General features: G+C 37.3%; 1 protein-coding gene across 4 annotated transcripts in view; it reads right to left on the minus strand.

The window, feature by feature from the left end:
• Pla2g4a (phospholipase A2 group IVA) overlaps nt 1–13,016 on the minus strand; it is a 160,550-nt gene that overhangs the window by 98,707 nt on the left and 48,827 nt on the right. For 3 of the 4 annotated variants that reach the window (XM_047521190.1, XM_047521189.1, XM_047521188.1), the window contains one exon: nt 166–265. The exons of the other annotated variant lie outside the window; for it this stretch is intronic. In XM_047521190.1, the coding sequence (XP_047377146.1) occupies nt 166–198 (33 nt within the window). In that variant the 5' untranslated portion in view covers nt 199–265. The remainder of the gene's footprint in view (nt 1–165; nt 266–13,016) is intronic. 4 annotated transcript variants of the gene reach the window in all.

The following is a 13,016-nucleotide window of genomic DNA, read 5'->3' on the forward strand; positions in this document are numbered from 1 at the left end:
AGTTTAATTATGATGTACTATAGCCTATTTGTACATATTAATTTTATAAATTCAGTAACAAATTCAAGGAATTGAGAGTTTTGCTTTACCAACAACACCAGCAATGCATAGACCACAGAAACATATCATCCCCCTCCCAGAATACAAAAACAATAAATGACTTACTATAATATGCTGGTAAGGATCTATGAAAGACATTTTGGTTTCAATTACAGGAATTTTTACACTTCAAAGGTCTTCTTTGGCACTCCAACTTCTTCAAAGCCTATAAAAATAAATAATCACTATTGGTAAGCTTCCTCTTGGATGCAGTTTGGAGATATAAATGATGATAAGCATGCACCTCAGAAGCAAATGTGTACCCAAGGGGACCAGATGGATTGAGTTTCCTACTGTGTATGAATGAGTGTCCACACATGACTTAGAGAAAGAGTGAATATATTTTAATAGTAGTATTTAATTTCCATATTTATTTATTCAAATTTATTCTGAGTAAATATTAGGAAACTACAGGGGATTTTTTGCTTTTGTTTGCAAAATAGTTTATGAGAAATTCATTGAAATTACGGAACACTGAAATTATTTTTGTATCATTTATAATTAAAGAGTCACATACTGTTTCTTTTCTCAGTTAGTCAACATTTACACATATTCACCATAAGAAATGAAGATTCTTTCACCTTAGCTATTTGTTAGGAATTTAAAATACACATTCATATTGAATGTGAACTTTAGTAATGACATTGAAAAAAAATGTTTGTTCATTGTAAGGCACCAGTTTATTTTAGAAGCAGTTATATGAAAATATTTTAATAGAGAAATACTCCTTATACGTTCTTTTCTCTTCTTCTACAATTATTCCATATTATTTTAAATTAAAATAAAAATTATTCAAAGAGCATCTTTGTTATTTCATCATAAAAATTTTTCCCGGAAATTTTATATAATAACACACACACTGAAGTATTCTATAAGTCACATCTAATTTGGAACATCTATTTAAATATCTTTATTATTTAAGTTTAGTGTATAAATTCTGAAATGTCTTTTCTTCAGAATAAATCACATTTGTTTTTTTTTTTTAATTTTAATCACTTATTTATTTATTATTTAATTTTGGTACCAGGGATTAAACCCAGGGGCACTTAACTCTCCCAGAATTCCAGACCTTTTTACCTTTTTTTTTGAGACAGGGTCTCACTTAGTTGAACTGTGATCCTCCTGTCTGGTTGTAAACAGTGTAGAGTCACACAAGTCATGTAATCACCACACATGTACATAGGGTATGATGTTTGTCACATTCCACATCTTTCCTTCCCCTGTCCCTTCCCCTCCCCTCATTTCCAACTTCCCTCCATTCTTCCCTTACCCCCGCCCCACCCCCATTATGTGTCAGCATCCACTGATCAGATAAAACATTTAGTTCTTGGTTTTGGGGGACTGCCTTTTCTCATTTAGCATGATATTTTCCAACTCCATCCATTTACCTGCAAACTGGCTTACTCTTTATTTTTAAAACATCACCTTTTAAAAAAATTATAAAAATGATTCATGCTCATTGTTACGAAACAAACAGCTAAAATAAATGAAGAATAAAGGCAGTCCTTATTATCATTCCAAGTTATTTCAACACATTTTCATATATTGAAAGTAAAAGGAAATGAGAGAATTTGAGACATTTTTAACAAAAGTAGGCTCTCCTTGTATATCCTTGGTATTTTAAACTCATTTTCTTCATCATTTTTTAATGTGAAAAATATGAAGCAATAATATAAGAAAGGTAAAAATGACCCATAGTCTCCTATTTTAAAATTATCAAAAATAAGAATATCCCTCTTTTTCATTTTGATCTATCAGTCATCATTATTTTTAATTATTTTAATCAGAAAAAGACATCTTTTAAAATAAGAATGCTATTTATAATAATTACTTCTTAGGTTCTTTATATTTTATGTTTCAACATGCATCTTCATGAGGTTAAAGGTGTATACAGAATCTTAAATCAATTTGTTAAATTAAGATAAGGTCAAGTATGGAGACACTTCAGAAAACTTGGAATGGAACCACCATTTGACCCAGCTATCCCACTCCTCAGTTTATACCCAAAGGACTGAAAATCAGCATACTACAGTGAGCCAGCACATCAACGTTTACAGCAGCTCAATTCACAATAGCTAAACTATGGAACCAACCTAGATGCCCTTCAACAGATGAATAGATAAAGAAAATGTGGTACATATACACATTGGAATATTACCCAGCCTTAAAGAAGAATGAAATTATGGCATTTGCAGGTATATGGATGGAACTAGAGAATATCATGCTAAGTAAAATAAGCCAATCCCAAGAAACCAAAAGCCTAATGTTTTCTCTGATAAACAGATGCTGATGCATGGGGGGAGGGGAGGGGGTAAGGAAGAATGAAGGAACTTTGTATTATGTAGAGGGAAATGAGGGGAGGGGTGGGGCAGTGAGGATGGGAAGGAGAGTAGAATGAGAAAGATATTATTACCCTAGATACGTGTATGACTGCATGACCAGTGTAACTCTGCACCATGTACAACCAGAGAAATAAGAAGTTATGCTCCATTTGTGTACAATGCATCAAAATACATTCTACCGTCATGGATAGCTCATTAGAACAAATTAAAAAAAAAAATAAACAGGAACTCAGAAATGTTATTTTAAACAGATTTATATCCCCAATGTAAGCAATGATCAAGTGAAATCACTGATAGTCAAGATTGATCAAATCAGGAACTAAAAATAAATAGCATAATCAAGAAAGGATAAAAAAGATAAGGCCAAACCATCATTCTGATTTTATATTAATAAATCACAATGATCTTTGCTTTGCATCTGCTTATTTTATACCTAACAGAAAATGTGAATGACAACATTATCCCATCACCAATTACCTCTGTACTATAGTTTGAATGTATGTCTCCTCCAAGACTCATGTTGAAATTTAATGCCAAAGTTACAGTAGTAAGAGGTGGAGGCTTAATGCCTTTGTACAAAGGTTCATGGAGGGAGGCTCTCTTTCTTGGCCCCTCTCCCTTCTGCCACGTAAGGATCCAGCCTACCTCTCTTCTGGAGCACACAGCATATAGCATGGCCTCTTGGAAGAAGAGAATGGACTCATCAAACAAATCTGCTGGCACCCTGATCTTTGACTTTCCAGTATCCAGAATTGCAAGTAATAAATCTCTCTTCTTTTCCCATTATCCAGTCACACTTCTGGGTATAGCTGCATGAAGATGACTAAGATACTCAGTTATCACCTTTCTGTTATTTTGTTGAATTTGGCTGTTATTTTCATTAATTTCAGTTTTCTTTCCAGTGAGGCCTTCCCTGGTCATATTATTTAAAATTGGCAGAAACCTCACTTTTTCTTGTTCTATTACTGTCTAACATCCACCACAGTTTTTGCTGTATTTTAAAAAATCTATATCTCCTCCCTCCCCCGTTAGAATATAGCTCCATGAAGCAGATGCTTTTCTGTTTTATTTACTGTGAAATTCCTCAGACCCAGGTAGGTGCAGAGAGCCACTTTACACAGATATGCTAAATGAAAGAACAAGAGAATGAATGGGCAGGAGACCACGTTTACACAACTGAGAGAAATAATTTTCAGGCCCTGTTACACTAACACATTTTAATCAAGCCAAGGAAAGTTCTTTCCTACACATTCACAAACTTTGTCATACTCTCTTCTAGTTATCTCTTCTAGTTCCCTCTGTATTAATCTACTTCACTATGATAATGAAATACCTGAGACTAGGTTACAGATAAAAAAAAGTTATTTTGGCCCACAGTTTGAGTCCAAGGTAAGGGCCCACATCTGCTGATGGTCTTGTTGACCAAGCCCTGTGGGACTACATAGCGTCACTCGGAAGTGCACAGGGCAAAACCACCAGAATTCGATCATGAGGGCTCCACCCTAATGATCTTATCTAATCCTAGTCACTGCCCAGGGCCCCACCGCTACACACTAATCAGATTAAATTTCCACCCTGTTAATACTTCATGATGGGGATTAAACTCCAACCTGGGTTTCAGAAGTAAAAAAAAAAAAAACATATTCTAGCCATGGCACCATCCCACTCTGAAATACTGCTTCTTTTCCTCTTATTATTTTTCTCTGATTATCTACATATTGCCAGCATTCAAGCATGATTATTCATGTACTGCTGTATTATACTGTGCCTTTGATTAGTCTCTAAATATTCTTTTTTTTAAAAATATTTTTAGTTATTGATGGACACAATACCTTTGTCTTATTTATGTGGTTCTGAGGATCGAACCCAGTACCTCACACATGCTAGGCAAGCGCTCCACCACTAAACTCTAGCCTCAGCCCTCTAAATGTTCTTGAAACAACTTTTCATATGGAAGAAGTGACAGTATACAAAGATACAGGCAAAACTACAATAAGGTAATTTGAGATTCTGATATTTGTACTTGAATTTAATATCTACATCAGGTTATATGATCCTGTTTAGTACTTCTCATTATCAGAATTTTTTGAGCTATTTCTTTTTTGTGGGTCGGGGGGCAGGTCCTGGGAATTGAACTCAGGGGCACTCGACCATTGAGCCACATCCCCAGTCCTATTTTGTATTATATTTAGAGACAGGGTCTCACTGAGTTGCTTAGGGCCGTGCTGTTGCTGAGGCCGGCTTTAAAGTCTCGATCCTCCTGCCTCAGCCTCCCGAGTTGCTGGGATTATAGGCATGTGCCACTGTACCCAGCTAAGCTCTTACTATTATATCTTATTAAAATGATCAGCAATGAGCTGGGATTGTGGCTCAGTGGTAGAGCACTTGCCTAGCATGTGTGAGGCACTGGGTTTGATTCTCAGCACCACATACAAATAAATAAAGGTTCATCAACAACTAAGAAAAATATTTAAAAGTAAATGATCATCATTGACTTGACCTTCTATTATGGCTAATGTTTTTATGCTGATTAATTCAGGGTGTATATAAGCAGTTGCTGAGTCAGAACACAATTAACACTCCAGAGTTGTGGTGGGATATATCCTTATATATGGCACGATATAAAAATCATATGACTCACTCACCATAACCATCCTTATTTCCCTTTATCATTACCTTCAGAAGTAAAGTAATTTCTGATTATAAATCCTCTTCCCAAGCATATGATAGACCACATAAATCTCCCGAGCCCAAGAGCATGGGACCTTTAAACTGCTGCAGTAGTATTAATCCCCTCTATTCTAGAAGCTGAAATGTCCATGTAGTTGTAAAAGCAATGGCTGGGCAGTGCTATCAAGTATTCAGTACCTCAGGGGGAAATCACATCACTCTCCTCATGGAAGCAACATCATTTGTTGAAAATGATGATATGGATATGGTATCCAAAGGGACTTAAACTGTAATTTCACATCCTGGGACCCAAGTTGCTCTCCTATAAATGCGAACAGCACCATATCTTCAATATTAATAAGGACCAAATGAATTAATTACAATGGAAGATATCTAGCCCATACTAGATACTCAATGTCAGTTTCTCCTTCAAGATAAAATTCACAGGGACTGATTAATAAAAATGCCATATATTCACTTAAAAATTGTACTGTCTGTTGTAATCATTGTTGTGACTATGGAAAATGAGAAAATTTTGGTGCATGCATCATCCAACAAACAAATATGCAGAATGTACTTTGCACTGTGTACAGTGCTTGGGAGCAAATGATAAACCAAAACCAAATGTATTATGAAATCCTATGACCCTACAGACTGAAACCCCAAGAAGTAAATGGGACCATGGTAATTATTCTCACCAGAGTTTTTTGACTTAAAAAGTCCATGGGCTGCGGACTATAGCCCATTGGTAATGTGCCCCTTGCAGGTGCAAGGTCCTGGGTTTGATTGATAGCACTGCAATAAAAACAACCAACAAAAAAAGATACTAATCACACTGGCATAGAAACTGGCAGAGAAGAAGAGCGTTTGCTGGATTCCATGACCATTAAATGCATAACCAGTAGCTTTATCCAAGAAATCTTACATTCAGTCTATAAATACGTCTTTGCAAAGTATCTAGTCTGTGCTAGGTGCTGGGAACGCAGTTCAAGAAACCTGAAGAGTAATGTAGAGGCAGCAATCAGCACAGCCAAGCACGCTACCCAACGCTCCCGTGATGCTACAAGCGATGACGCTGTGTGTGACCCACGTCCTCAGCTGGAAGGGAATCCTCAAACCTGCCGTTCGATGAGCATATTTTCCATGTGCTTCCACTCCTGTAGTAGAAGGTTGGACATCTCAACAGGGTCTACAACTGTGCCTTCAAACCAAGTTACTGCGAACCATAGCAGGATAACCCTTTTTTATCACAATATAACACCCAATATGCATGCTTTTTTTTTTTTTTCTATTCATTTCTTTAAATGCTGGTAGCAACCCACTGAATTGACGTCATGATTCACCCACAACAGTTTGAAAAATACTGGCCTAAAAGACTTCATGATTAGACATCTACCTACTTCCTTATCCTCAACCCACCACTCTCTTCTTCTCTTTCTGGTACAGCCACACTGGGTCTTTTCCCTTTCTTTGAATGTTTCATGCTGTCCCACCTCTTCTATCCATCCATTTACTCAACCAACATTCAAACCACAATTAATTGTGTTAAGTATTGTTCCAGGGGCTACAGAGGCAGAAGTGTAAGTTAGACACATTCCTTGCCTCTTGGAGCTTACGTGTCTACAGGGCCATCCGAAAACAAGCAATCCAAGAAATAAATGCAACAATTAGAAATAGATATTTGTGACACGATGAAAACAAGCCAAGCATGGAGTAACTTGAGACCAGGCTCTGGAAAGGCACTGGCCATAGAGGGTTGCGGGGGGAGTGGGTTTAGAATAATGCAATGTTCCCAGGGGGCAGTTGGAGGAAGTGAGAGAAGACAGGAGGTTTGTGACCAAAAGCAAAAGTGTCTTATGATGAGGTTGGAAATAGAGGCCAGGGCAGATCACGGAGGGCCTGGCGGACAACTCCTATTCACCTGGCTAACTCAGATGTATTCTTCAGGTTAAATGTCACTTCCCCAAAGCAGCTTTCTGGGAACTTCAGAGTACATTTGGTCTACCTCCTATCAGTTCCGTTTGTACTCTGGACTTCTTTAAGTCTTTCATTCCAGTTACACAATAGTTGCCTTTCCTGAGAGAACTAAAAAAATCAAAAAGTCAGTGACCCATTTTTTTTTTCCCCTACTATTAACCCTAGAGTCTAACACAGTGCCTGAAATACAGCAGTCAAGGTAAAGGTGTATTGGATGGGTACAAGTATGATGGATGACATTACTCAAAGTGCCATGTGTTTATGCATGAAGGAGTTTCACAGAATGGCACTAGCACTCTCCACTGATGTTCTCTTTCATTCCTAACTATTCCTAATGACAAAGGATGCTGTCAATCTCCACTTAAAAAAAATAAACAGCAGAACAAGTGCAAGTGCAGAAGGGGTGAGATGAGTACTAAAAACATTTGGAGGAACTCTGTTGCTGGGGCCCACAGTTTACCATCAGCGACTTTATTTCCTCTTTTCATTTCCAACAACTCAATTCATAACTACTCTGTTCACCACCTGATTATTGGCCACAACTATATCCTGAAGCCAGTCTTGGACAGAGAAGGGAGACACCCCGACACTAAAGTCAACAACAGGAAATAGGCTTAAGATAGCTAACTTTAAGATTCTTATAATGTTGTAATATTCTCTCTCTCCCAGCACCCCTCTATGTGTGTATGAAAGCACTACATTAGAAACATCAGATGTTAGCTGGGAGTGATGGCACATGCCTGTAATCCCAGCAGCTCGGGAGACTGAGGCAGGAGAATGGCAAGTTCAAAGTCAGCCTCAACAACTTAGTGAGGCCCTAAGTAACTTAGTGAGATTCTGTCTCTAAATAAAATGTAAAAAAGGGCTGGGGATGTGGCTCAGTGGTCAAATGCCCCTGGGTTCAATTCCTAGTACCAAAAAAAAAAAAAAGAAGAAGAAGAGGGAGAAAGAAAAGAAAAATAGGATATTCAATAAACATTACCCATGACATTTAAAATTTTAGTACTAGAGTGACTTTCTTTTGATTCTATCTAGGTTTAACCCTTCCCCTGTTTTAATGAAACCTTATTCAGACGCATAAGTTTTGTTAAATTTTGGGTGTTAAAAAAAGTGAATTCATACATTGGAAAACCAGGTTCATTTTTAGAGTTGAAGACAGAACCTAGTGAAGGAAGGGAAAAGCGAGGTCATTGGCTTTTCTCTCCTCCCCTGCCCTGGGTCTAACCCTTCTGAGCTTGATAACTCTGGTTTTCATCCCCTCATGGTTAGAGAATGGTGAAGTGGAAGAGAAAAATGGGAACAAGAAAGTAATTGCTTCATGGTTCTAAACTGCATGACCTCGGGCCTCTATAGGTTAAAGCTATTTCTCTCCCTCATGGATGCTTTTTGTTAACTCTTCAGAATAGTCTAGTTTTGAAGTCTCCTCTGTGTTCCTTGACCTGTGCAAATGCACCTCTGCTCTAGCTGGGGACTTGTGTGTCCTTCGACAGTCCAGTGCATCCTGAGGTTCACAGGCAGTTTTCTTTTCCAGAGCCTCTTTCACACCACTAGGTAAACCACTTGAAGACCTTTTAGTCCATGGAGAACACTCCTAAGTGCTTCCTTTCTTCCAGCAGATCCTGAGAACTCAATTACTTCAACAGTGAAACTCTCTACTACTATCTGGGTCCCTTTGTATTTTTCAAGCTGGGCTACACACTAGCTTACTACAGGATAATATATTAAACCCTCTCATGAGCTTTTTAAGAAGTTTCCTTTCAAAGTCCCTCTCTTGATTGGAGGTTAGGGAGATATTATCCTCCCTATTTATCTCCCCAAGAGAAAGAGTATTGTACTTACAGCAGCGCTCTCCAAAACCAACAAATAACAATAGCAAAATTCTCCCCACATCTCTACTACTGTATTCCTCCAATATTCATGAAGTAGGTAATTTTTTTTATATAATATGATATAATGATCTTTTGTCTTTTTCCTTTTCAAACTGTAAAAAGTAAGCTATTTCACAATCAATCCAGTGCAGTAGTTTATATCTTAAGTTGCTATCTTAGGGAATTGGTCAAAGTTTCCTGTTCAAAGTTTAACACATAGATGGACCAATTTCCAAAATGGCAGAGTGAGAAACGTGGGAAATCCTCTCCCCAGAAAGCATTGACAAAAATCATACAGAATTATCATAAGCAACCACTTAGGCACTGGAAACTGACCAAAAGGTATACAACAAAAGGAAAGTACTTTTTTTAAAAAAGTATGCTAAATCTCAAGAACAATGGAAGTCTGTGACATTTTAGGGATGGGTTGTTCCTACTCTCCCCCAATTCCTCAGCATGGAGTTCTAACTGAGACAGCAGGGAAGTCTTAAGAATCTATAGCTCTGCTGACTTGCTGATCAGGGTTGGGTATAATTGTGTTTGGAGCAAGAAAATTGCACATCCTGGAAGTTGTCAAAGACAACAGAGATCAGAGTAGCCAATAATCATGGAAGTACAAGGCTAGAATGGAATCCATACTGGTTGGGATGCAGCAAAAACAGCAGGTCAGCCAGAAAGCTAAAAGGGAGATCTGAAGAAAGAGACAATTAAAGAAAGCTTTGCCAAGGCCCAAGTGATTCCTGGGAGTCTGGAAGGCAGTGGGTACACACAATGCCATTAAGTGTGAGGCCTCATGAAAGCAGAAAGTAACAGTCAGGGGGGACTTGTAAACTCCTTGAACTCTGAAAGTATTTCCCAAAGCCACATGAAGACCAAATGGCAGAGCAGAAGACGTACTCAAGATATTTGAACAAGTCTCTGGCAGACCACTGAATAACAGCTACACGATGCTTACCCAGGAGTAACCCTTAGGAAAACAAGCCTAAAAAGAAAAATAAGAATTAGAAAAAAAACAAAACATCTGACTGGACATCACAGAGAATGAACACTGCCGAAGACTCCCAAGAGCAAAACAAACCAAAGTCACTAAAACAAACCAATGGCAATGATAATTTCCCCAGAGGAAAGACCCAAATAGTTTCCAAAGATGCCACAATATATATTCTATACCTAATGTGTAACCTAAAATTTCAAGTTTTCAAAAATAATAATGAATATAAATCACAAAAACCAAGTGAGCCATCCACAGGAGAGTCCCAGAGCAAGAGAAGAGAGAAAATAAGGGATGAAATAACAAATAATGGATGAAATTTCTCAAAATTTGATTTAAAACACCTCAAAAAGCTCAGTTATTCCAACTGGGATAAATACACATCATAGTCAATGTGTTAAGTCAAAGATAAAAAGAAAATCTTGAGAGATACAAGAGAAAAATCATTCCTAACAGACATGAAAACCAAAAACAGATTAACAGACAATTTCTCATCAGAACCAAAGGAGGCCAGAAGGCAATGGGAAGACCTATCCAAACCGCTTAAAGATTAAAGCAGTAACAGAATGAATCAGACATAATTTTCCTATGTTAGTATATGAATACAAGACCAGAGAAACTCCACATCATGTTCAACCACAGAACAGGATCCTAATTAGAATAAGTTATACTCCATGTATATTTAATATGTCAAAATGCACTCTACCATCATGCATACCTAAAAAAATAAAAATAAAAATGAAAAAAAGAAAAAAGCTGTAAACCAAGAATAGCCTTATCCAGCAAAACTATCTTTTACAAAAGAGAAATTTAGACATTGCTGCATCAATAAAGACAGAGAGAATTCATTGCTAGAAGACAAGCATTATTTCTTTCTTTTTTTTTTTTTTGGGGGGGGGAGTGCTGGGGATCAAACCCAGGGCCTTGTGCTTATAAGGCAAGCACTCTATCAACTGAGCTATCTCCCCAGCCCGACCAGCATTATTAAAAATAGTAAAGGTAGGGAAATTTGGCTCAGTGGTAGGACCCTAGCCTAGCATGCATGAGGACCTGGATTCAATCCCCAGCATCTCACACACATACACACACACACACACAGGAAAGAAAGAAAATGGTAATGAAAGTTCTTCAGGCTGAAAAAAGGTGACAGCAGAAAAGTAACTCAAGTTCACATGAAAAAAGAGATAGCACCAATAAAGTTAAGTATTATGATTTTTTTAGTACATACATATTTTTCTTCTCTTACTGATGCATGCCAATTTTATTAAATAATAATTATAAAATTGTATTGTTGGGCTTATTTAAAGATGCAACATATATAGCACAGAAAAGAAGGAATGGAGCCATTTTGGGATAAGGAAATGAGACCAGATAGTAACTGAATCCACAGGAGGAAATAGAAAGTACCAGAAGTAGTTAATATGTAGCTTAATATAAAATATTCTATAAATATTATTTTTTTCCTTTTGGTCTCTAAACTTCTTTAAAAGACATAGAATTTATAAAGAAATAGATTATAATACTTTATTATTGGGTTTATAACATATACAGATGTAATATATTTCAGGAAAAAAGCACCAAAGGAGGAAGGAAAGATGGTAATTCTATGCAACCTTTCTATATTATACAGGAATTAAGCTACTACTTATTTGAGGCACATTGCAATAATTTAATTCTTAGAACCACCACTAAGAAAATCACTCAAAAATGTAATTAAAATACCAACAAAGGAATTAAAATGAACCCACCAGAAAATATTTACTTGATACAAGGAGCAGAATAATAAATAAATACATAATTATAAAAGAAGAAATGAGACAGAAAAAGGAAAGCACACCGGCAAACAGAAATCTAATCATTTCTCTAACAACATTAAATGTGAATGGATTTAACCCTACAGTCAAAAGCCAGCGGTTATCAGACTGGGTAAACTCTTAACACACAGAAAAGACTGATGAAATCCAAATAAGCTCTGTAGTTAATACCATTGTACCAATGGCAGTTTCCTGCTTTTGATAATGTAATGCGGTTATGGAAGATGTTACAATTGGGAGAACTAAGCCAAGGGTGTATGGGAACTCCTGATCACATTTTTGCAAGTTCTTATCTGAAAATATTTCAAATTTTTAAATCAACTTTAAGAAAGCCCAATGCATGTAGACAGATCTAATTTAGATGCACAATTTTCATGCCAAAGGAAGGAACAAAGCAATTCTATGGAGAAATTATTGGTGCCCAGTCACTTTCCTCAGGACAAAATCACCAGTTATTACAATCAGACAGTGACTACATTTTCAGTTCCAGTTAAAAACAGGCATCCACTCATCCTTTTCCCACCCTCTTCTAACTGTTAAGAGTAGCAGCAGATATTTTGGGTTTCGGTGGAATTAAGGCATCTCTATCCAAGTATCCACATTAAACACCAGGAAAATGTTTTATCCCCACAATTAGTTCAGTCCTGGAAACCTTATTGCAACCAGGTTGCACAACTACTATAATGAATGGTCCTAAAAGAGCAGGCTTTTGTGTTTTTGTTTCTTATAACTTAGCTAAATCACCAGCCTTGGTGTATGTACACTGTCTTTCAAGTCCAAAGAAAGAGATATGAAGCTCATGCCTTGTTTCTCAGATTTTTGTTCTTTCTTCCCACCCCCCCAACCCTATAATTAGAAACTTCCTGAACACTAATGAGAGGAGAATTGGGTACACTTTCCAACATACTAGCCTGTGTAATGTGACACTGGCTTTCAGTGAATGCTGGGTGGTGTGTGGTCTAACCAAAACCTCTCCAGTCATCTTGCTGGAGCAAGATGGGTTTCTCAGAAAAAGTGAATAAGAAGCAAAACCCCAGACTGGAGGGTATGGTCACTTCTCTGTGTACAGTGATATGACAAGAGGAAAGGGAGGGGCTGTTATGAGGGTTGTCACATCTAGAGGGAAGAAGGAGAAGAACCCAAAGAATCCTTTTCTCTTCCCTCCATTCCACCTGTAGAGCAGAGGCCACAGGAAACTCTGCTTTGAGGCCACAGAACCTTCTCCACTGGAGCCAGACTGAGTTCAAGTCTGTCT

The sequence above is a fragment of the Sciurus carolinensis genome, chromosome 12 (assembly GCF_902686445.1).
Source record: "Sciurus carolinensis chromosome 12, mSciCar1.2, whole genome shotgun sequence".
Lineage (NCBI taxonomy): Eukaryota > Metazoa > Chordata > Mammalia > Rodentia > Sciuridae > Sciurus > Sciurus carolinensis.